Source organism: Phacochoerus africanus, chromosome 1 (assembly GCF_016906955.1).
Source record: "Phacochoerus africanus isolate WHEZ1 chromosome 1, ROS_Pafr_v1, whole genome shotgun sequence".
Classification (NCBI taxonomy): domain Eukaryota; kingdom Metazoa; phylum Chordata; class Mammalia; order Artiodactyla; family Suidae; genus Phacochoerus; species Phacochoerus africanus.
The window spans coordinates 51857715-51883586 of NC_062544.1; the positions used below are offsets into that span (position 1 = coordinate 51857715).

At 40.8% G+C, this 25872-nt stretch overlaps 1 protein-coding gene across 5 annotated transcripts in view; it reads right to left on the reverse strand.

The window, feature by feature from the left end:
* The window catches only part of NNT (nicotinamide nucleotide transhydrogenase), an 89154-nt gene that overhangs the window by 56359 nt on the left and 6923 nt on the right, over positions 1 to 25872 (reverse strand). For all 5 annotated transcript variants that reach the window (XM_047764214.1, XM_047764250.1, XM_047764395.1 and 2 more), the window contains exons 3-7: positions 23591 to 23820; positions 20648 to 20865; positions 15874 to 15961; positions 9637 to 9725; positions 8804 to 8991 (exon numbers count right to left, since the gene is read on the reverse strand). In XM_047764214.1, the coding sequence (XP_047620170.1) occupies positions 8804 to 8991; positions 9637 to 9725; positions 15874 to 15961; positions 20648 to 20865; positions 23591 to 23820 (813 nt within the window). The remainder of the gene's footprint in view (positions 1 to 8803; positions 8992 to 9636; positions 9726 to 15873; positions 15962 to 20647; positions 20866 to 23590; positions 23821 to 25872) is intronic.

Genomic DNA, 25872 nt, shown 5'->3' on the forward strand with positions numbered 1-25872 from the left:
TCCACGAGGATGCAGGTTCAACCAATGGCCTCACTCAGTGGGTTAAGGATCCAGCGTTGCTATTAGCTGTGGTGTAGGTTGTGGACGCAGCTCAGATCCCGCACTGCTGTGGCCGTGGCATAGACCGGCAGCTGCAGCTCTGACTCACCCCAGCCTGGGAACTTCCATATGCCACAGGTACAGCCCTAAAAAGAAAAAGAAAGAAAAAAAAAAAAGAAACCCAGGTGTAAGCCACAGGGCATCTCATTGCCCTGCCTACATAGATTAGTTCAGAGGTGGGCATGCATGTAACAAAATTAAGGCCAATAAAAATGAGGGAAAGTGTGCTAAGGGCTTCTGAAGACAAAGTTCCTTGCTTTTCAAGAGGGAGCCATCAGAACTGGCTTGTCTTGTCCTCCAGATGTTGTGTAAATGGGAGGTCTGAAGCTGCTGATGTCTGTTACCACTCAGGATGAAGCCAACTAAGGGGGCAAAGCTGGGAGAATACACAGGAGCACAACAAAGGCCCTGGCACACAACTACCCAGTTAAAACTGGGCTTTTCTCATAACTCCACAAATCTCTTTTCTTGTTTAAGGCATATTGGGTTGGAATTTCTGTTTCTGTCAGCCACAGGCATCCTAACTGATACACACCAAGACTTTTTTCAAATTTCAAAATCACGGATGGGGTTAAAATATTGGGTCTTTAGCTATAAAGATGTCACCAATGAGGATAAAATGATTTCACACATATATGTATACATGTGAAAAAAGATAACTGATTATTTAACAGATTCTGTGTGTCAAGAAACTATTGAACGATTGATCCATAGATCCATAAGCATAAGTCTCTGATTTAACAGCCCTGTGGTACACAGAGTAACATACAGATAAAATTCCTCCATCTCTATTATCACCAGAGAGGCTGTGTTCATGAACACGGAGATTCCAACCTGAGCTTAAACAGTCGATCAAGAGTCTTTACATGTGAGCTCTACCCTTGGAACCAGAGGGAAATTTTCTCTGCCTAATTATCTGTATAGGAACCAGAGAGAAAGACCAGGAAAAACTTGGCTTTTACAAATTGGATGCCTTGAGATATTTCTAAATGTAAAAAAGTATGAAATATGATTAGTCAACAGCATGTTTTAGCAGATTAGAGAAATCCCTAAAGAACTATTTAAAGAAGAAACCTAAAAACAAGCTTCCATCTAATAATTAAAGAACACATTAAAATTTTTCAAAGATTATCTGAATATTTTACCTGCCATAGCTGTAAAATTCTGTATAGATAAAATTCTTGTCAAAAATCTGTCAAGGCCTTACCATGGTTTCATAAGCTATGAGAATTCTCAAAAAAGAAAAATAACCTACTAAACGTAAATGATAGCACAGAAAGGAAATGCATAATATTCTTATGTATACCATTCTTTGTGTTCCCTCCCATATACGTTTTGTGTGGGGTTTTTTTTTTTTTTTTGGCAGAGTCTGTGGCATAAGGAAGTTTCCTGGCCAGGGATCAAACTTGAGCCACAGCAGCAACCCAAGCCCATGCAATGACAACACCAGATCCTTAACCAGCTAGACCACAGGAGAACTGTCTCCCATACACATTTAGATGTATATTACCTACCAAAATCCCTAAAAAAAAAAAAAAATTGAAGTAGTGAATATTTATTATACATTTCTTTATAAAGTAATTAAGAGGCTTTTTTAAAAATAGAAATAATACTATTTCCCAACGCATAAAACTTAGGTCAGAATGAGATTAATTGACAAAAAGCCTTAATGAAACGATACCTTCAAAAAATTCAGATGAAGAAATTCCCTTGTGGCATAGCGGGTTAAGGATCCAGTGTTGCCACAGCTATAGCACAGGTCACAACTGCAGCAGGGGTTCAATCCCTGGCTTGGGAACTTACACATGCCATATGCCATATGTGCAGCCCTAACAAAAAAAAAAAAAAAGAGAGAGAGAGAGGGATTACATTAAATGAGGCCCTTGGGGTGGGTCCTAATCCAATCTGACTGGTATCCTTAAAACAAGAGAAAAATGTGGACACTAAAAAAGACACCAAGACCATATGAGGACACACCAAGTAAAGGACCAATCACAATCCCAGGAGAGAAGCCTCAGAAGAAACCAAACCTGCCAACACCTTGACCTTGGAATTCTAGCCTCTAGACTGTGAGAAAATAAATTTCTGTTGCTTAAGACCCCCAGTCTTTGAGATTTTGTTATGGTAGCCTTAGCAAATTAACACAACGTTCTCTTATTCCTGGGCACACAGGCAGGCAACAATTCCCAGCTTCCTCCATAGTTTGGTTTGGCTAAGTCTATAGCAGAAGAAACGTGAACAGGGGTGGTGTGTGCCACTTCCTGGCATGCCACACACACACACTCCTCCGTGTCCCTTTTCCTTCTGCAACAGAGACAGTACCCTGAGTGACCCTCACAGCCTCATAACGATGATGGCAAGATTGTTGTATCTGAATCCCCAGATGATCACATGAAAGAAAACTGCCCTGCAATGTGTCAACCACCTATAACCAGGAACTGAGCAAGAAGTAAGTTTCTATGATATCTGAGCTCTGGGGTGAACTCAGTCACCCCTGGACCACCCTAACTAATACTGAGACACAAAAAAAAGTAAAAGGAAAGTGGAAAGAAGGAAGAACAGAGGTGCATGTGGAAGTGCTGACTGTAGCTGGAACTCTATTGGTTCACCTGAGACAGCCTCGGCCTCCCAATCCTTTTGAACTCAGGGATTGCCAGGGAGGAGAGCACAATGCTTCCCCATCTTGCAACATACTTTGGGAGAAATAACAGACCAAATCAGAAGATAATTCTGTGCCATTAATCTTCCTAACAGGATATTTGTTAAATTTGGCCCAGTTACTAAGTGTGCTCAAACATAGTCTTAAAAGTCAAGCCTGATAAATAGCAACGGAAAACTCCAAAATTCTGGCATATTCCTCTTGATGACAAGTTGCCCTGTCTGTGTTGAAAGCTACCAAGAGGTTTGTATACAGCCTGTGGTTACCAACCCTTAATGTTGCAACATTTAAGTATTTCTCTCTGTCCTTCAAAATTCCCAAAACAAATGAAACTTTGAACAAGCAACATTACAAAATTCCATACAATCACACAATGACCTTAAGGAAAGGAAGGATGGTAGATGAATCAGATTAGTCAGTTAAAAAAAGTTAATTCAAAAAATTGGAAATCACTCATCTATACAGTTCTGTCCTATAAGATCACGATGCTTATAGAATAAAAAGAACAAAATCTGAAAAAGAAATCTTTACTTTAGGGAAAAACCTTGTATAGACATCAAAACAAGAGGACCTTTGTGGAATTTCACAAGTGAGGAGTATATCACTATATTAATTATTCTCTTGCTTAGAAGAACAAGTTTGAAAATTACTGTGGAAAGTTTTTCCTCTGTACTATATTTCTACTCCTTACAAAAGATGGGTTTAAAGAGACAAGCAACATCAGATAGAGAACCAGTGTTGATTTTTCAGGAGACTGAGATCCCTCAGGTTTGGTCTCATTTGTATAAGGCCCTTGCATATCAAGGGAAAACACCCCCTCCCAATTCTCCAGAGTCATGCATAATTACCACAAGGTCCCTGGAGGGGTGTATTCCACAGACCCTATCTGGTACAGATAAAAATTAAAAGTACCTAATCTGGATTGTGCCTAAAAAGAGGTCCAAGTATATATGGCCTAAGGTATTATAATCAAGCAGTGAATGACTATCTTCCCTCCTGGCTGATAAGACACTTTCTAACTCCTGAACAGAGCTTCCCACTACTTCTTAATTCTATTTACCAAGAGCTAATCATCTCAAACTGCAAATGGAACAAGTGTCCCAGTTTTGAAAATATAAGAAAACTGGCTTCCCAATCTTAAATTAGCCTCTGCAGAGTCTCCATCCAAGAGTGTTGTCTCTCCCTTTCCTTGGATAGCACTGGAAAAGTAGCAGGGACTGAACCAACTGAGACCCAAGGAAGGCACCCCCATGAGCTCAGGAACATTTTGCTGAGCCACTGCTGTGTACAGGGCTCTCTGGTAAACAGCCTCCATGGCAGAGGTAAGCCACGCAACCCTGCTGTCTGCACAGGGACATAGGGCAACTAAAGGGCAGTGAGCCTGAGAACTACCAGAATCTGAGGCAAAGGCAATGCTAAGACTGCAGAAGAAAAGGGTGTTCACTATGGAGTCGGAGATGGCAGAAGCTATAAACTACTGGGTTCAGTAGGACCTCAAAAGGCAGAGAAGGGCAGGGGCATCATTCCAGAGAGAAGGAACAATATGTGCAAGGCCTGAAGTCCTTGGCCTCTGTGGAGATAGCGGTAGCCAGCATGACCGAAATCAGACCCAGGGAGCAAGAAATTAGTTTAACATGAGACCCAAAAGCTAACTCGGGACTAGAAACTGCAAAGCAATTTTGTACCAGGGGGGTGCAAAATTTAGAGCACAGGTTGGGGGAGGGAGGGAATGGGGTCCAATCCTGATGACTTTAGAAGCCTTTATCTAATGATGCTGAGAACTCAGGTGGTCCAAATTACTGCCATTACTAAACAAAACCTCAGGCTTCCCAGTAGTGATGATTCAGTTACAAAATGAGGGCAGGACCTGAGGTGGGGAAGGGGAGCACAGGAAAGTGAGATGACCCTATGATGCTTACGATCTTTAATCAAGGGATCATCAGGAAAGGTTCTAAATGGAGAAGGTTGTTTTGCATCAGGGTAGACTTTACATGTGCCCAATAGAACTCCTTATTCTCACAGGAATTTAGGCACAATTTGCCTGACACACAGTCAGTGCTAAACCACTGTGATTTCTCCTCACCTGACCGATACAATCCCATCCCTAATTTACTGATCAGATTTCCAATTGATTCAGCCTCTCCCAGATTAAATATTCCAACTCTGTGAAAAGTCCTTCTGAAAGGGTTCTAGAATAACAGGAAGCTGAAAAATTTCCCATGTCTTAAGAGGTTTAGTGGAAAAGATGATGAGCACAATCTGAACACAGCCAGAAAACGGGGCTGCCGTACTTTTGAACAGTAACCGTAAAGGGCACAGAACTGAACAGGGAGGTGGGGAGCTTTCCCTGGTGCACACTGCACCCCAAAGGGAGACTGTCAGCTGTGCCCTAACTTGAAGTTACCTGCACTAAGTGAAATCCCAGCCCTTAACCCATCACCCAACCCAATCGAGGGGGCCTAGGTGATGGCACAAGTATATGGTACAAGGTACCAGGCAGCATAATGACTAGCTAGCAACAGAAATATTTCAGCCCAACTACAATCGGCCTAAGAACAATGTTTTTGTTTGTTCAGGCCCACTGACTGACATGTGCCTAGGAAGAGTGAAATTTACCAACCCCACAGGATTGCTACCTGAAGCTAATTAACTGCCTGTGTCCCTCTGTCAACACTCTTATCCATGCCAGGGCTTCAGAATACTCACGAGAAGGATCTCAGTCTAAGGAACCTCACCCTGGAGAATTTCTGATATTTGACTTAATCCCCTTTGGATCCACTCAAGGAAAACTTTAGAACAACTTCTGCTCCAAGAGTCTTACAGGAGCAAAACACACCATCAGGTGACCCATGCAAAGGCTCAGGACAAACAGCAGTAAGGGTACAATGCCAAGGACACTTTTTCAAAGGGCATTTATACCTTTATATAATCGTTTCTTTTTTTTTTTTTTAAATGTTCATGTTTTCAGGTTTCCATCCTCTGGGATATGAAAGACCTTTAGAAAGAACATCTTCTTTCTTATAGTATTCCAATTCGTTTTTCTCTCTGGGGGGACTTACCAAAAAAGTAACAAAGTCCTTTTCAGTACCCATTGTGGCTCAATAGTAACAAATCCGACTGGTATCCACAAGGACATGGGTTCGATCCACAGCCTCACTCAGTGGGTCAAGGATCCGGCATTACCATGAGCTATGGTGTGGTTGCAGACACGGCTCGGATCTGGCATTGCTGGGGCTGTGGTGTAGGCCAACAGCTATAGCTCCAATTCTGCCCCTAGCCTGAGGACTCCCATATGCCTCGGGTGCGGCCCAAAAAAGAAAAAAAAAAAAAAAAAAGTCCTTTTCAGACCAGCCTTCTGAGTGTGAGCCCTGGGTCAATCCACCGGTCAAGGACTTTGTGCAAATTTAAAGTACTCTGAGCAGATGGCTTCTGAAAAGACCAAAAATAGGAAAGACTCAGAGGAACATATGAGTAAAACTTCTTCAGCAAGTCTTAAGACTACCATATAATGTGACCTGTTGCTAATGTACACTTACTATAAACTACTTTTAAAAAATATGGGAGTTCCCGTCGTGGCGCAGTGGTTAATGAATCCGACTAGGAACCATGAGGTTGCGGGTTCGGTCCCTGCCCTTGCTCAGTGGGTTAACGATCCGGCGCTGCTGTGAGCTGTGGTGTAGGTTGCAGACGTGGCTAGGATCCCATGTTGCTGTGGCTCTGGCATAGGCCGGTGGCTACAGCTCTGATTCAACCCCTAGCCTGGGAACCTCCATATGCTGCGGGAGCGGCCCAAGAAATAGCAACAACAACAACAACAAAAAATATGACATTATAAGGGCATAGGTCCTAAAAGTCCACATGTGTTTTATATAAGAAGTCTTGAGGTCTATCACTTACTTTGAGCTTTATAATCAATAATAACTCTCTATACTGTGTCCAAATTATCCTCAGTACTTTAAGAGAATGATTTGACCAACTCTTGCTTCATGGGCGCCTCATTTACTACATGAGTAAATGCTCTGGCACCCTCTACTGGCCACTTGTTGTATCCAGTGAGCTGGTAACTCCTCTCTCCAACAAGCAGCCACCTTTCAAAGGTCAGAAAGTTACAGCAAAGGCTCCACACCCTCTTCTGCGAAGCCACTTTTGCAACAACTGAGCCAGGAACCACTGCCATAAAAGGAAAGGATGAATCCTAAAGTGCTCTCCTGCCACTGTTTGTTAAAGGGTCTGACCGTGGTTGGCAGGGCCCTTCCTTGTCTGTTCTGCCTCCACCTCCAGTAGCCAAGCCTGGACTCACTTCTACCTTCCTTGTCTGTTCTGCCTCCACCTCCAGTAGCCAAGCCTGGACTCACTTCTACACACAGAGGTTCTTCTATGGGCCAACTCTTCTACATTAACCTCCTTGCCTGTCTGGTTCATCTAGCCAGCTCCAGTGGGATGGGGGCGTCCAGAGAGAGCAGCTCGCCTATCAGGCATCACCTGGGTAAACAGAGGACAGAAAGAAGAGCCAGGGAGGCCCGTTTTCCCCCACAAGCTCATAGATGTGATGACAATCGACTTCCTTCCTTTGGGTGGATATTAGCCAGATTTCAGGCAGGGAGGCAAAAGAGAACTTCTTTCCCGTAACTTCATGACAAAGCTACTTCTAATTTTCCACAGTTCTCTAGAAAAAGCAAGGCTCCTTTAGAAGGAGCAAACACAAGTAACCTGAACCCTGTGAGCTCTCATTATCTGGCCCACTTTATTTTAGAAAAGGAAAAAAAAAAAAAAATCAGAGTCAGCATGGCATTCATTAGTCAATAACAGAAGGAAAGGACAAGAGAAGAGGTAGGAACATAAGAGGTGGAGAGTTTCTTCATTCCCAAATCTTACTAGATTAAGCTCCTATTTACTGATTCATAAATGCTGCCAGGTTTAACATCAATCATCTCTCAAGTAAAAAGTAATCTTTTTTTTTTTTTTTGGTCTTTTTGCCATTTCTTGGGCCGCTCCCATGGCATATGGAGGTTCCCTGGCTAGGGGTCCAATCGGAGCTGTAGCCACCAGCCTATGCCACAGCAACAGCAACTCGGGATCCGAGCCATGTCTGCAACCTACACCACAGCTCATGGCAACGCCGGATCCTTAACCCACTGAGCAAGGCCAGGGATCGAACCTACAACCTCATGGTTCCTAGTCGGATTTGTCAACCACTGAGCCACGACGGGAACTCCAAAAGTATTCTATTGAAGAGGATGTTGCAAAGGATAAAAAGTAAATTTCTGCCATCAAAGAGCTCATGATTTGGTTGAAAAGACCCACTTGCCAAAGAAAATAATTAGAAAGTGACAAAATAGGAGTTCCCTTGTGGTGCAGTGGGTTAAGGATCCAGTGTTGTCACTACAGCAGTTTGGGTCGCTGCTGTGGTACGGGTTCGATCCCTGTCCAGGGTTCCACATGCCTCAGGCACAGCCAAAGGGAAAAAAAAGAAAAAAAAGAAAAACAGAAAGTGACAAAGTATCATATCCTTTGTAAAAAATATATCCTGGAAATTCCATAAATACATATATACACACACACACAAGGTCTCCTTCTCTCTCTCGTGAGAGAAAAATGATCATCAAAATGTTAATAACAGGCATCTCCAGCAGAACTTCAGATGAGTACTTCTTCATATTTCTCAGCCCTGTTTGAATTTTCTGCAATAAGAATGTAGCATCTTAATAACAAAGAGTAGAAACCAATTAAAAACAAAGTTATCGAGGGTGTAAACAGAGGGAATTGCTTACAAATGTAATATAGCACACAGAATACATGATCTAGGAGGAACACAGATAAAAATACACAGAAAAAAAGACTAGAAGAAAACACACCAAATTATTAATGACTGTTTTTCTCCAGGGGCTGCAGTGATTTTTGTCTTGTCTGCCTTTCATGTGTGTTTTCCTTTTCTAGAAAGTAAATCAACCTTAAAGAAATGAAATGCTGAACACTTATTCACTCTCATTTTAAAATACAGTTAGGAAAAGTGCTTTACCGATAACCACTGATATAATGACACACCTGGAATAAGGGCCGTGCTGATAAGGATGTCCACCTCCTTGCACTGCTGGGCAAAGAGTTTCATTTCGGCCTCAATGAACTCTTTAGACATCTCCTTTGCATATCCTCCCTGTCCCTCGCCAGACTCCTTCAGGTCTACCTCTAAGGGCTCAGCACCCAGAGACTTGAACTGCTCCAAAGCTGCAGCCCTGGGGATTATCAAAGGGAAAGTGGTGGTTATTGTAGACCCTTAATACAGGCCTCGAGATCATCATTTACAGACACATTTTTAAGAGAACTGTATATATTCAAAAGTGGACATTTTCTTTTGATGACTCTGATCAGAGTGTCTCAAGCTTTATCTGCTTCCATCCATTCAGTGCATAGCAAGCCCCCTCACCACCCCCCTAGCCAGCTCTCTAAGGCATCTCCCATGCCACTCACTTTCTTCACACTCACCACCATCTTTGTTCAAGCCCTACCTAGTGCATGGACACATTCTGAACAGACATAAAACAGTAGAGCAACATGCTAGAAAGTCCATATAGAAATAACTCTGCTGCCACTGCTAACCTACATGAAAATACAAGACTAAGTATGAGTTGCTCGTTTGCAATTCTTTTTTAATTATTTCTGCTGTACTTGGCCCACATCCTTAAATTTTTTTTTCCCACTAAATAACACATTTTCACTTTGAAGTTAACCTTGAAAAAGTGGAAACAACTTTTCAATGGAAAAGAGCTTATAGAGCAGTTTCAGTGTGCTGCCTCAATATATAAAGCCTAAGGAAAATATAACATCCACCTGAAACAAAACGTTTTTACCTTAACAGCCATCACTAGTAAAGCACTCACCTTGTGTCAAATCCCCGAACAATCGCACCCATTGACTTTGCTGCACCTGCAGAAGCGAGCCCAGCGACACCACCACCAACTATCAGAATCTAGAAAACAAGGCAGAACTGGAATGTTTTAAATAAAGTTATGATTGACTGATTACCTACAGTCATCAGCTAATAATTCTCAGGGCCTGGTAGGCAGTTAGCATTTATTATCACACCATGTGGTGCTCCTAGTGGTGATCAGTCCTCAATATATGTACTGAGTGGGTAGTCTCCTCTTTAACCGAACCTCCATTGTTTAAAAAAAAAAAGAAAAGAAAAAGAAATTTAAGTTGCTGGCTACAGCCAACAACTTTCACTAAAAACAGCGTGACCATCAGCACATTAGTGTAAAAGCTATATACAGCACAACCAGCTCACTGTTACATATATTAAAGATTGACAGGTTTGGAATTCCCCTGTGGTTCAGTAGGTTAAGGGCCTAGCATTGTCAATGCAGTGGCTCAGGTCACTGCTGTGGTGTGGATTGGATCCCCCGGCCTGGGACGTTCCACATGCTGTGGGCACCGCAAAAAAAAAAAAAAAAAAAAAAATTGACAGGTTCTTTCCCACTGTATCAAAGCTACTTCTACTAAAATCCCCAGTGTAGCATTCTAGCTCCCTCTTCCCTTTCAAATTTTAAGATTTTAATATTTTGCAAAGAACATAGAAAACAAGTTTCAAAGACGGATACAACTTTGGTGAAACTACTCCAACTCCTATTTTGAATTCAAAGGAACAGCAGATGACCAACCACCTAATTCTGATACATTTTGAACTAACTGCACCTGAAATCGAAAGCAATGTAACTAATCTTCCTAACCATGGAAGAATTCCAGCCAAGAAAGTCAAAGAATTCCTCAGAAACAAGAATATCCCAGCCTTCTAAGAAACAAACAAGAACAATGTTGTCTCCGACCCGGAAGAGACCTTCTAGAGAAAAGTCCTATTATACTTCCCAGTAAACTGAAGGCAAGTCCTTGTTGCTACTGAAAAAAAAAAGTCACCCATAGAAACAGTGAAGTTTATAAATTCCCACCCACCCAGCATGCCCACATCTTCTTCTGCTTCCTTAGGACTAGGCTAGTCTAACTGTGCTCCAGCAATCCCTAGGCTGTCTCAGAGACCCTGCAAATTGATCTTAATGAAAATGGTCCGTTTGGAGGGGAAGAGGGGGCATCTACAGGAAAGGGGGCAAAGAAAGACCAGAGGGAACAAGCTGGCTCTGGGCTCCATTCCCAGTCTACACACCGAAGCCCACCACCACTTTAAAAAAATAAATAAATGAAATTAAAATAAGAAAAAAAATCACAGGACTGAGCCAAGCTATCCCGAATCAAGAAATAACAAAAAACGCCATTATTTAAGACAGGATCCATTCTCCAAAGAGGGAAGAGAGGCTGGAAATGGAGTTAATGATCAATCACACCTATGCTATAAAGCCTCCATAAAAATCCCAGAAGTACAGGGTTCGAAGAGCTTCCCGGAGTCATGAGCCCAAAGGGCACAGAAGCTCCACACCCCTTCCCACATTCCCTGCCCTACTCATCCCTCCCAACAGGATGTTCCTCTACTTCCTTTATCACAGCCTTTCACAACAAACAGGGAGACAGTTTTTCTGAGTTCTATGAGCAGCAAATTGATCCAATGCAAGGAGGGGGTAAGTGGGAACCTCTGATTTACAGCCAGTCAGTCAGAAACACAGGTGACAACCTAGACTTGTGATTGGCATCTGAAGGGGTGGGGGGAGTCCTATGGGACTGGACCCTTAACCTGTGAGATCTGATGCCATCTCCAGGTAGTGTTGAAATTTTTAAATTAGGGAGTTCCCTTCGTGGTTCAGTGGTTAATAAACCCGACTAGCATCCCTGAGGGTGTGGGTTCAATCCCTGGCTTCACTCAGTGGGTTGAGTATCCGGAGTTGCTGTGCTGTGGTACAGGTCAAAGACTTGGCTCGGATCCCACATTGCTGTGGCCATGATGTAGGCCAGCGGCTACAGCTAATTCGACTCCTAGACCTGGGAACCTCCATATGCCCCAGGTGTGGCCCTAGAAAGCAAAAAAAAAAAAAAAAAAAAAAAGAACTGTTAAATTGTACAGCAGTCTGCTGGTGTCACAGAACTACCTGATGTGAGGGACACCCCCACACATTTAGTGACCGGAAGAATCAGAAGTGAAGTGTTCTCAGAATTCTTTTGTGGGGCAGTGGGTTAAGGATCCAGCATTGTCACTGCAGCAGCTCAGGTTGCTGCTATGGTGAGGGTTTGATTCCTGACCTGGGAACTTCCACATGCCATGAATTGCGGCCAAAAAAAGAAGTGTTCTATGTGAAAATTAAGGAAAGACACAGGAGCAAGAGTGGAGGTCTTCCAGGGAGTTCCTTTTGCAGCTCAGTGGTTAACGAACCCGACTAGGAACCATGAGGTTGTAAGTTTGATCTCTGGCCTCACTCAGTGGGTTAAGGATCTGGTGTTGTGGTGAGCTATGGTGTAGGTCGCAGACACAGCTCGGATTCTGCGTTACTGTGGCTCAGGCGTAGGCTGGCAGCTACAGCTTCAATTAGACCCTTAGCCTGGGAACCTCCATGTGCCGTGGGTGTGGCCCTAGAAAAGACAGAAAGAAAAAAAAGAGTAGAGGTCTTCCAAAACAGTCCTAAATCAGATTATCTCTTCATCTGCAAGATAACGTGAACTCTCTAACATGACCTATAAGGGAGGCCCCACTCCATCCACCCCAACCTCCCTTTCCAATACCTCAGATCACTCTCTACACCTTGCTCACCACACTCCAAGACCAGGGGCCTTATCTATTCTCTATTCTAGAACACAATGAACTCTTTCCCATCCCAGGGCCTTTATAAGTGCTATTCCCTTGGAATAGCCTAGAATACTGAACCCCTGCTTTCTTTCTTCCCATCCTTTAGATCCCAATTCAAATGTCAAAAGCACCTTCCCTACCACCCTAACCATAGTTGCTTGCTCCCATTACTCACCACCGTATCACTCTATTCATTTCTCTTATATCTAAAACTAAATAGACTATGACTAGAAAATAAGTTTCCCGTTACAGGGATTTTGTTTGCCTTGTTCATGCCGTATCCCCAGCTCCTAGAACAGTGCCTGGAATGTCATAAGCCATCAACTGATTGGTTTCAGCTCATTCTAGACAAATAAGAACTCTCCATGTTTAAAGGAAACCCAAATAAAATATTATGCAATCTACCTTGATAAATCCATCTCCTGTAATTCTTCAATATCAGGAAAGTGTTTCTGACATGGAACTAAAGTCCCTTAAGCTGCAATTTAAATTCTCAGTCAAGTCAACATCGCACCTTTTAAAGGCTCATCCCCCTTCCTCGATGCCTCTTCTGTATCACTTGTTAATCCCTTAAATTCACAGCTTTCCTTTCAACTTCCATATACTTCCAGAAAGATTCTAACCAAATCTGAATAGTGGATTTGTACTTTAAAACATTCATCCAATTTAAGAACAGCAGCCAACCTCTGGCCACTATGGTCCTGAGAAAGAAGTCACAACGTAACCACTTTATCCATCTCACCCTGTGCTGCTTGGGCATTCTTTCTTGGTAAGTATTCTGGCCTCCCTGGAACCACTTGCTATTGTCTTCACCTGGCCTGTTTTTAAAACAATACATAATTAGAGTTCTCAAAGCTGCTATTACCTTTTTTTCCTTTTTTCTAGGAGATTTATTTTGTGTGAGAGCTCTGGATTGATACAACAAAATACTTAAGAGCAGGAAGTACCAAGTAAACCCATACCCTATGAATATGCTCTGCAGACAGATGACAGCATTTAAGGTCCATGTTTCCTATACCTTGCCCAAGTGTTTATGTTGTCATTTAGGGTACGTGGCTTTGAAGGGCCACAACGTTCCCTATTCTTTCACTTAGTCATCCCCACCTCTCACCAACTGGTCCTCTCTATTCTCAATCTACATTAAAGAAAATGCACCCTTTCCCCCTGCCTAATACCCTGACTACATCCTGTACAATTTTCTGTCCTCTGGACTCAAAATTTGACAAAAAGTGAGAAAACCAAGTCTTTCCTGAGCCAAAATGTCATAGTAATTGGGAAGTTGAGAATTTGCTAAATGGTATCATGAAACTTTTTTTAAAATTAGTAATAAATGGAGTTCCCACTATGGCCCAATGGGTTAAGAATCCTACTCCAGCAGCTACAGTCACTGCAGAGGTGTGGGTTCAATCCCCTGCCCAGTACAGTGGGCTAAAGGATCCAGCATTGCAGCAGCTGTGGCTCAGATTCAATTCCTGGCCCAGGAACTTCCATATGCTGCAGGAACAGCCATTACAAAAAGTCATCTAAAATCCCTTTAAGAATTCAAGTTAGTAAGTGCAAAACAGAAAAAAAAACTAGAACTTCCAGAAATGTCAAAATTCATTGTTTCAGGAGTTCCCGTCATGGTGCAGTGGTTAACGAATCCGACTAGGAACCCTGAGGTTGCAGGTTCGGTCCCTGCCCTTGCTCAGTGGGTTAACGATCCGGCGTTGCCGTGAGCTGTGGTGTAGGTTGCAGGCGCGGCTCGGATCCCGCGTTGCTGTGGCTCTGGCGTAGGCCAGTGGCTACAGCTCCAATTCGACCCCTAGCCTGGGAACCTCCATATGCCGCGGGAGCGGCCCAAAGAAATAGCAAAAAGACAAAAAAAAAAAAATTCATTGTTTCAAATAATCTTAAGCAGCTTTGAGACTCCACTATATAGGAGGTGGTTCCAGGGTCTCATTTTTCCCAGTTGTGGTTGTAACCTGTCCCAAGCAGAGGTAGGGAGCTTGAGGTTCTTGTTTGGTATGAAATGACTGAGCACAAACTGGTGGTGGGAAAAGCACAATGACAATCCCACTGATCCACAACCACTTTGTAGATAAATATGATCCCACCACAGAGAATCTTACCCAAAACAGATGGTTATACGTGGTGAAACCTGTCTGCTGGACATACCAGATACAGCTGGACAAGAGGAGCACAGTGCCAAGAGAGACCAACACATGAGGACAGATGAAGGCTTGCCTTGAGTATTTGCAATCAATAAAGGCAAATCATTTGCACATATTAACCCTACAGGGAACAGATTTAGCACATAAAAGACTCAGATGGAGTTCCCTGGTGGCTCAGTGGGCTAAAGATCCAGTGTTGTTACTGCCATGGCTCTGGTTACAGCTGTGGCACAGGTTGGATCTTAGCCCAAGAACATCCACACACACCACAGGCACAGCCAAAAAAAGAGGGGGAAAAAATGACTCATATGATGTACTTACGGTGCTAGTGGGAAATAGGAAACAAGTGTGATTTACCAGCAAAGACAGTTGACACAAAACGAGCTCATGAACTGGCCAAGAGTTATAGAATTTCATTCGCTGAAACCTTAGCCAACATCAGACAGAATGTTGAAGATGGCTTTTACACACAGGTGGGAGAAAAACATTACCACAGAATGAAAAGACTCAGCAGCAGTGACTGGATGCTGTATAGGACTGCCATGTGATGCAACAAGATACTTTTAAGGTTCTAGCATCAGAAAAGAGCCACTGTCAAGCTGCACTGACACCCTGGTCCTGACTTCCCTAGAGAAGTGTTCCTGCTGCTATGTTCAGGCTCACAAAGAAGCTCCTGCTACTTCCCCATCTCTCAGTAGAGCCGTATCCTATTCCCTATTTGAGAAGTTCTCAGAATAGCTACCTCTTCACTTACTTGTCTGACTAGAGAAATGAACTACTCCCCAGTAGTTTTCTATCCTGGGTTCTCCCCCAACACCCACAGACACACCACCACCACCCCAATTAATGCTTCAAAACAGAGAATCAAACTGTAGAAACATGAAATTCTGTGGAAAACAATGTCTTGAGCTCTAAAATAGCAAATGCTGGTGATTTTTTTTTCCTTTCTTGCTGTTGAATTTGGAACTATGTTGGTTTTTAGAGAAATGTCATATATGACTGTTTTGCTAAGAATAACATTTATATTGCTGTTTGGTTTGTTTGTAACATGATCAGCTGTATTCTATAAACTGGCGTCTGCTCTGTATTCAGAAATACAAAGGTGAATACTGACTTTTGGAGTCTGTTCTCATCTTTTCAACTTTCTTATAAATCTAACTTTCATGATAAAATTAATAAAACTATACACCCCTGACTTTAATTAACTCATAGTATGCAGAAACATTACAAGTTTTACCTACCTTAGCAGGAGGAACTTTTCCAGCAGCTGTGATCTGACCAGTAAAAAACCGTCCAAAATGGTTTGCTGCTAGTACAACAGCCTTATAACTTAAAAAAAAAAAAGACAAATAAATGGATAAATAATTCTATAAAGTGAAAGAACGTAGGTTGAAATATTACAAGTATTAAAGAATAACAACTTAGGAGTTCCTGTCGTGGAACAGCAGAAACAAATCCGACTAGGAACCATGAGGTTGCAAGTTCAATCCCTGGCTTTGCTCAGTGGGTTAAGGACCCAGCATTGCCGTGAGCTGTGGTGTAGGCCAGCAGCTGTAGCTCTGACTCAACCCCTAGCCTGGAAACCTCCATATGCCGTGGATGTGGCCCTGAAAAGACAAAAGACCAAAAAAAAAAAAAAAAAAAAAGAATAGCTTACATTTATATAGCAACTCCTATCTGTTAAAAACAGTCCTAGGTGCTAGAGATATACCTACTCCTCAAATCTTCACAACAATCCTATAAATAAGTATAACTATTATCTTTGTCTTATAGGTGAGGAAATTGGGACATAGAGAGATGAAGACATTTGACCAAGGTCCCTCAGCTAATAAATGGCAGAGCCAGATGTCTAACCCTGGAGTCCTGTCTACAGAGACACACTCTTATCCATGATGCTCCCTGACTTCTTCACAATGAACTTTGCAGAAGGTCAGCTGGGATAAAAAAAGAAACTAAGGAATGAGAAAATAGTAACACTGGTTTTCTTTGGCAACTGGGACTACAAATACTTCAAATTTTTGTTTTACTTTATTGTCCCAATTTTCTTGATGACTGTGTACTATTTATATAGTAGGGGTGAAATCATTAAAATTCCAAAAATCAAATTGGCTATATGCTTGTGCATAATAAAATTCCAGCCTCCCACAACAAAAAACACCTCCCTTGATCTCCAATGGTTGAAACCATGGGATTTTTGAGACAATGACCTCAGTTTGAGTCCAAGTTCTACCACACTAGTGTTGTAACCCTGGGCAAATTTCCTTAATTCTCTAGTCCTTTGTTTCCTCATCTCTAAAATGGGGACAAACACAGTCTCTTAGTGTTGTTATGAGGGCTAAATGAGATAATATACGTAAAGCACTTATAAAATCTATCAAACATGTTTTTAGCTAAAGAGACAATCTATGTGGAGCTCCTACTGTTGCTCACTGGGTTAAGAACCCAATTAGTATCCATGAGGATGCAGGTTCAATCCCTGGCCTCACTCAGTGGGTTAAGGAACCATGCTTGCCACAAGCTGTGGCATAGGTCACAGATGCAGCTCAGATCTGGCACTGCTGTGGCTGTAGCATAGGCCAGCATCTACAGCTCCAATTCAAGCCCTAGCCTGGGAACTTCTATATGCCACAAGTGCAATCTGAAAAAGAAAACAAAAACAAAACTCTATGCATCAAAAACTAGTTAATATACACCATCTTTTGTTTAATAGGATATTTTTATTACACTAACTTAATTACCTATTACATTAATTTTGTTTTCATATTATTTTATACTTTAAAGGCACTTTTGCACACTCAGTAGTACATACTCTAATATTATAATGAAAAAATTAATATCATAATGTGAATATTATAATGAAGATCCACTTGCTAGCTGACAAAAAAACCTTTCCCTGGTTATTTTTTTGTAACATAATACTTGATACAGTAATTAATGCAAAAGCGGGAGTTCCCATTGTGGCTCAGTGGTAACAAACCTGACTAGGATCCATGAAGATGTGGGTTTGATCCCTGGACTCACTCAGTAGGTTAAGGATCCAGCATTGCTGTGAGCTGTGGGGTAGGTCACAGATGCAGCTTGGCTCCTGCATTGCTGTGGCTGTGGCATAGGCCAGGAGCTGTAGCTCTAATTTAACCTCTAGCCTGGGAATTTCCATATGCCATGGATGCATTCCTAAAAAGCAAAAAATAATAATAATAATTAATGCAAAAGCATGTAATAGTAACCTCTGTTACTTTAAATCATATTAAAGCAAGAAAACAGTATTTTTAGATATATTATCTGTTAGTCTTACTTCTGATTTCAAGTGATAGAAATTTTCAAAGGCCACTGCAAGGAATTAATTTTGGAATTAGCATTTTAAAAGATTCAGTTGCTATCTTAAAAAAAATTCACAAAAGCAGGACTAATTGCACAGGAAAATGTTGATAGTGGGAAAAAGTGATAAAAGTGGGGTTTTGATGAGAGCAAAATGGCTCAGAATGAACAGCAATGAACTCCAAGGAACACGTCTTCATGGGTAATGTGGTTGCGTAAGACAGATAATGATTGCTTAAGTAAGTACACTAGATTATTTATCTCAAACTAGGCATATATCAGCTCAGGGCATAAGACAGTGATTCTTTAAAGTGCATCCCTGAATCTCCAAAAGTTCAAGTTTCAACCAACTCCAGGGCCATAGTGGGTTGGATAGAGAGGAGAGAGAGAATGTTTCTGGAAAACTTTCCACCCCTCATTGAGCTAAGACCACTCTCCTCTTATTGGATTTGTTCTGGGATTGGTTTTATTTTGCTTTGGCCAGACCAAGGCTTGTGGAAGTTCCCAGCCAGGGACTGAACCCGAGCTATAGCAGCAACCCAAGACACTGCAGTGATAACGCCAGATCCTTAACCTGCTGTGCCACAAGAGAATTCCTTATTGGATTTGTTTATATTGCCTCATATTCCATTTGCTCAAAAGATTCCTCAGCTAGAAACCACTGATCTAGAGCTGGGATAACCTTTCACATAGGTGCATTTCACATGACAAAAATCAATAGCACCCTTAAAACTTTACATTGTACTTTTTCTGTATAAAATTTTAAGTCTCACATCACATAACTCTTCTATAAACTAAGTGTGACAAAAGTTTATTTGGTCTCTTAGTATTCATATCACAAAAAAAAATCTTCAAACTACCTTCCATATTATCTAAGAACAAAATGTGTTAACTTGTCATTTTTGCTTACTGCATCTCATTTACATTAAAAGTGAACAGCTGAACCCAAAGTAGAATCTGTGGCACGTTTGACATGCTACTTCTAAGATATGAAACCTAAGAAAGCTTTCAGCTCATGTGTTGGCAATAAAAGGCATAATTCAGATTAGTCATTTTTCATGCACTGTTTTCTCTTTATTTTTTAACATTTTCACTTGTTGGTGCCTTATTCATATTAAAAATTGTCACTGACACTTTCCATGCTTAAAATATAATTCAACTAGTTTCTTACATGAGCTGATTTCATAAGCATCATCTGATTTCCAGACCTTTCCCACTCTCTAGGCAAAAGCAGCAACACACTGCACTTACAGTTATTCCTTTCCCTGCCCTGTGGCAGGCACACTACACAGTCATGGCCACATTCCTCGAGCTGAATGGGCCTTAGAAGTCTCCACACAGCCCTCAAGGCAATAAATGGGGAATGCATTAGTGCAAATGAAGTTTACTGCCATCTTGACCATAGTTAGCCCTCCGTTATCAATATCGGTTTTGATACCTGATGACACTTCCTCAAGTGCATTTTCCCTATTCATGATGTTATGAAATTACCTATGCAAATATAATTAAAGCGCTAAATCTACCGATACGTATATATTAGATTGAACCATGTGAAACTTCTAATATCCAACCATTTTTGACCCTATAGCAAGTTATAACTAAACTTATTGCAGTAATAATTTCATAATATATGCATATATCAAATCATCACTCACACCTTAAACTTATATGATGTTCTGTGTCAACTATATTGCAATAATACTAAGGGAAAAACAGTAATTTCAATCTAATATATACATAAATACACATATATACACATATATGTGGAATATAATGGGAATAGTATATTCCTATTAAAATACAGATGAATTCCAAAGAATAAAATTTGGGACATTATGCATTCAGAAATCAGAACTACTTCCTTAGCATAGACTCAGAGGCCTTATAATTAGTAAACTAAAATAAGACATTCAACATTGCACCCTTTCTCCTTCTTTGTAACTGTCTAAAAAAAAGTACCATGGGAGTTCCCGTTGTGACTCAGCAGTTAAGGAACCTGCCTAGTATCCATAAGGACGAAGGTTCAATCCCTGGCCTCGCTCAGTGGGTTAAGGATCCGGCATCACCCTGAGCTTCAGTGTAGGTCACAACTCGAGGTCCCACATTGCTGCGGTTGTAGTGTAGGTGGGCAGCTGCAGCTCTGACTGGACCCCTAGTGTGGGAACTTCCTATGCTGCAGGTACGGCCCTAAAAAGACAAAAAAAAAAAAAAAAGGAAGTACTAGATCTGTATGAATTTTAAATCATTTGTTCTAAATTGTTACCACTCTCCTTGCTACTGACTTCAAAATGTTAGCTACTACAAAATACGTCTACTATATTAGATTTTTGAATAATTAGAAATTACTAATACTAGGGTTTACATACCATGCAGGTCTTCATGAAAACAAATACTTAGAAAAATATGTGTGCACTGCATTTAAAATAAAGTCATTTCCATTGGTGGAAGGAAATACTTCTTCCCTTCTGCCCATGAAGATTAAAAAGGCATGTGTGATAGCATGCAAAGTGAAGAGCCATTTCCCACTAATGACTGTGAAACAATACGAGTCTTACAGTGCACTCTCAGAAGGCTGCGCTCTCCAACAATTATCACAAGTAAAGTCATTGTCAGCAAGAAGAGATACAGTGATACAGTGAACATGAACAAGTACCATTGTGCTTTTTGTTCAGCTGGAATGAAAAAGAATCAACCTACCCAGCAATGTTGGCCATGGAGCTTAGTGCATCATATCCCTGAGCAATTGTGACTCTTGGAACTTGGTCCATTGCCAGAACTGTAGTTTTCCTTTTGGAAAGTTTATTTAACAAGTCTGGATTTTGGGCTGGGTAAATAAAACTAATCAGGGTTGCCGATGTCTTTAAAAGGTCAGCTTCATGAACACCTAATGTTGGATTAAGCATAGGGGCTCGCACCTGAGAAAAAAGTCAAGTCACCGATTAAAAATGTAAATGCCTTTATCATACCTTTAAGTAAACAGGACAATTAAAATAATATGCCATGATTGAAACAACAGTCCAGAAAGGGATCTCTCAGCAATAAAATTCTGACTAAATTCCTCGACAAAATAAGGCACACAAAGACCTATGGAACCTATCGTCTGAGTGAACCTATGACTGGGGCAGAGTAAAGAGCACACAACAGGGAGGTAGGGTCAGCACAGGTTTGACAATGAACTGCAGAGCAGTAAAAGAAATATGCAGTTTCCACAACAAATCTGTCCTCCCAAAACCTATTACCCTGGTAAAATTGGAGTTCCCGTAGAGGCACGGCAGAAATAAATCTGACTGGCATCCATGAGGACACAGGCTCGATCCCTGGCCCTGCTCACTGAGTTAAGCATCTGGCATTGCCATGAGCTGTGGTGTAGGTTGCAAACATGGCTCAGATCCTGAGGAGCTGTGGCTGTGGTGTTGGCTGGCAGCTACAGCTCTGATTCAACCCCTAGCCTGGGAACCTCCATATGCCGTGGGTGTGGCCCTAAAAAGACAAAAAAAAAAAAAAATTTAAGAGACATTAGAATAAACAAACAGGGAGTTTTTATTGGGAATTCAAAGATTCAATTCTTGCTAATTTTGGCAAGCACAAACAATTGGAGTGGTGAGAAGTTAAGAACTAAAAGCTCTATGATCATCTGCATGGATTTATGTCACCTTAAAATTCCAGAAGAATACTTATAGATGAACACAATTCAAATTAGTAACCTTGCTGAACTGGGTTTAAGCAAAAAACTACTGTATATTTTGTATGTTTAGCATCAAGTCAATGAATACACATTCCACATGCCTGGAAGTTTCAAATGTCCACTTTTTCAAGCCAAATTTTTAAAAATTCCATTTAAAGAGGTGTTTTAAAATGTGTTTCATATCCTTACTTAAACTCAATCTTCAATTAAAGTATATCATTTCATTAGCTCCCATTTTGCAGCAGTAGTGCTTTTAGGCCAGTAAGCACGGAGGGTAAAAAAAACAAACAAACAAAAAAAAAAAAAACAGCTGTGGGATTTATGTTTTAAAAAGAAACAGAAACACAAACACTGGGTCAATACTTTCATTTAGCAACATTTCATCTCAATTTACCTATGAGACACCTTTATCTGCTACTCCCATTTCAGTTGTTGATCTGGTAGTGCATGAGATCTTAAGTTCTGGACTTTAATTAAGACTCTCTGACAAGGTCTATTTTTCCTCAGTGAGAATCTATAATATAGATTTAATGAAAATTAGAGGACAACTGTGAATTAATTCACCTGGCCCCTATCAAATAAACGCTCAGCTGAGACTGTTGGCAACTGAGGGAGTTAAGCCAAAAGAGCATTTCCTTGCAGGTGCTTTGTGGATCACTAGTTCCTTAGGCTATTAAGAGGCTTGACTCAAAAAAAGAGGCCCAAGGTTAAGTAGTTTATTAGTTCAAGTATAAAGTTATATCAGGTTCTGTATTACAGGATCCCTCAGTGCCCTTTACATGCTCATACACATTGTATATCTCTAAAAGGAACTTAGAGCATTTCTAACACCTATGTGCACCCTACCAATCCTTTTTTGTGTAACAACTCAAAAGGTTTTGATCCCTAGAACATACATTAGAATGGATTATACTTATTTCTATTTTCCCTAAGCTCTTTTATTATATCAGATTATATCACCAAATATCCTTATATCTAAATAGTTTAAAACCCAAGCTAAATTCTTAGCTCCAAGGCATAAATTTTATTATTAATTTTCTATTTTAAGAAAAGTTTTGTGCCTCCTGAAAAAAACCACCATTTATGACCCTATGAAGTTATTCAGTGGACTGTATGTTAAAAAAAAAAAAGTGATTGATTTCCCCTTAGAAATTAATGCCAAAAAAAAGCTGGTCTATCTTGAAAAACTGAGAAGCATATTTTAACCTGATAATCATGCTAATTTAATCCATTCTTCCCTACTTGCCTTGGTTATAGAAGGCTTAAGATTTAAGCTAATGTTCCCACTACAATGTAATAAAATTCATTGAGTAATTAAAAACAAAAGATTTAACCTAATGTTTGGCTCTAGTAATTATCAATGTTTCCCTCTTGATACAGTCTCCCTCCCCTTCCCTATAGGATTTTTTACTGCATATTTTATTTGTACAATTCTTTAACATACAGATCTCTATTATACATTAAGACCTTTTATTAAAGTAGGTAAGGCTACTTGCCTCTAGACCCAACATTGCTTTTGTCAGAATAGTTCCGCCCTCTCTAGAGACCGCACTTAATATCAGTGACATCACTGTTTCTTCAAGGTATCAGAAGAAGGTACATTCAATCACAGGAAGAGTTCCTACCTTCCATTCCAGTAGCAATTAAATACTCCCCTGGGGTTATTTTGGACACATACGAACCATGGAGTGCAAATCTGCCCTAGCCAGTAAGAAGTAAATTTCCACATAGCAATGTAAAAAGGATAATCACTTCTTTTCTCATGGTTAAATAAATATAGGTCACCTTGCTTGATAAAAGTACTACTGGAACATGAATATTCACAACACGCAACCATTTAAGAAAAAGTCATTGTTTGAAAATATGAAAAGCGATGACAAGAAAAACTAATCTTTCTACAAGAAGACTTCAAAAGGTCAGCATGCCATAAATAGGAGGAGGAAAGGAATAATTACTTTGACCACCAAATCAGAAGCCAGCACTTCCTTCGCCCCTTGGATCTGGGCACCTGCTGCTCTGTAGTGATCATCCGAGAACTTGGAAGCTTCACCAGCACCCGATTCCACAACAACATTAAAACCCTGCTTGACCAAGGCCTGAACGCCAGCAGGAGACAGCGCCACTCGTTTCTCATTTTGGAAAATCTCTTTGGGGACCCCAACAGTCAGTTGCTTATATGGAACTCCTACAACAAAGACAACAAAAAAAAAAGATTGGGGGTAAGAAAACACCACCAAAAGTCAGTGATTTAACAACACAGTTCAGAAAATGGATATGCATTGCTGTGGCTGTGGCGTAGGCCAGTGGCCACAGCTCCAATTCGACCCCTAGCCTGGGAACCTCCATATGCTGTGGGAGTGGCCCAAGAAATGGCAAAAAAAGACAAAAAAAGAAAGAAAGAAAGAAAATGGAAATGGGCAGTCTGTTCAAAATACACTACATATGCAAGTTGTTCAAAATGATGTTCCTGATTCATATTCATAATCCTTTTTTTTTTTTGATAGATGATGGGAAAGTTTTATATCCACTCTCCTGACAACCCTAAACACATTATTTAACCAAATGGCTCTCCTCAAGGCATATTATTTTATTCTTAGGGAAAAAAAAATGGGTTGAGAGACCACCCAAGACTCAAATTCCACTCTTCAAACTAACCCTCTAGGGTTTATGGTCTCCTTGTCCTTGCCCTTTAAGGAAGACAGAAGTAATTAACTATTTTGAAAACAACCCTACACTAGACACTTTGATAACCTGCCATACCCAGAGTCCTTTCTCAATGTGGCCACAGGCAATTCCTCATAGATTTCCAAGTACTGTATCCTAAGACTCCCATTCTTGGCCACACTGATTAGACCAGGAGTCAGCACCTGAGTCAAAGATAACAGCCTACAGGCCAGACATAAGGAATACCAGCATCTCTGGAGATGAACTTAGACAAGAACTCTGCTTGAGGACACACTGTTGGCCAATGACTACCCCACCCAATCAGGTTCCCTCTTGCAGAGTTTGAACAGGAGACCCACCGAAAAGGACAAAGAGAGTAAAATGGTGCAGCAGCTCCTTGTAAACACAGCCATGAGTTCATGATAATACTCAAAAAATATAAATATTTTCTGGGAGTTCCCAACATGGCTCAGCAGTATCCTGACTACTATCCATGAGGATGCAGGTTCGATCCCTGGCCTCGCTCAGTGGGTTAAGGATCTGGCATTGCCATGAGCTATGGTGTAGGTCACAGATGCAGCTCAGATCCTGAGTTGCTGTGGCTGTTGTGTAGGCCGGCAGCTACAGCTCTGATTCGACCCCTCGCCTGGGAACTTCCATATGCCACAGGTGCGGCCCTAAAATAAAAAAGACAAATATTTTCTAAAAGTTTCACTGGCGAACTTTGGAGGAAGTAATTTATGGTAGGCAGAATAATGATCTCCCAAAGATATTCACGCCCTAATTCTTAGAATCTGTGAATATGCTATATAATACATGGCAAAAAAGAATTAAAGTAGCAGATGGAATTAAGGTTGTTAATCAGCTGACCCTGAAACAGGGAGAATATCCTGGATTAACTGGATGGGCCCAAGATAATCACAAAGGTCCTTTAATGTAGAAGAAAAGGGGCAGGGAAGTCAGAGTGAAAAAATAATCTTAAGATGCTGTGATGCTGGCTTTGAAGACAGAGAAACTGTGAGCCAAGGAATGCAGGCAGTCTCCAGAAACTGGAAAAGGCAAGGAAACCCATTCTCCCCTAAAGCCTCTAGAAGGAATGCAGCCCAGCCAACACCTGGATGTAAGCCTAGTGAGAATCATTTCAGACTTCGGCCTCCAGAAGCATAAGATAATAAATCTGTGTTATATGAAGGCAGCAAGTTTGTGATCATCTGTAACAGTGGAAATAGAAAACTAATACATAAGAAAACCTATTAATTATTACCAAAACTAGTAAATAATGGAAAAGAATCAAACATCTATCCTACCTTTCTAGTACAATCTCAGAATAACTAGAGAAACAGTTGGTCTTCTGCATCCACAGATTCAACCAACGGCAGATCAAAAATTTTTTTTTATCCTGCTGTGTAGCACTGGGAACTATGCTACACTTGTGATGGAGAAGATAACGTGAGAAAATAGAATGTATACATGTATGTGCAACTGGGTCACCATGCTATATAGTAGGAAAAAAAATTGTATTGGGGAAATAATTAAAATAAATAAATAAAATATATATTTTTTTAATTTCCAA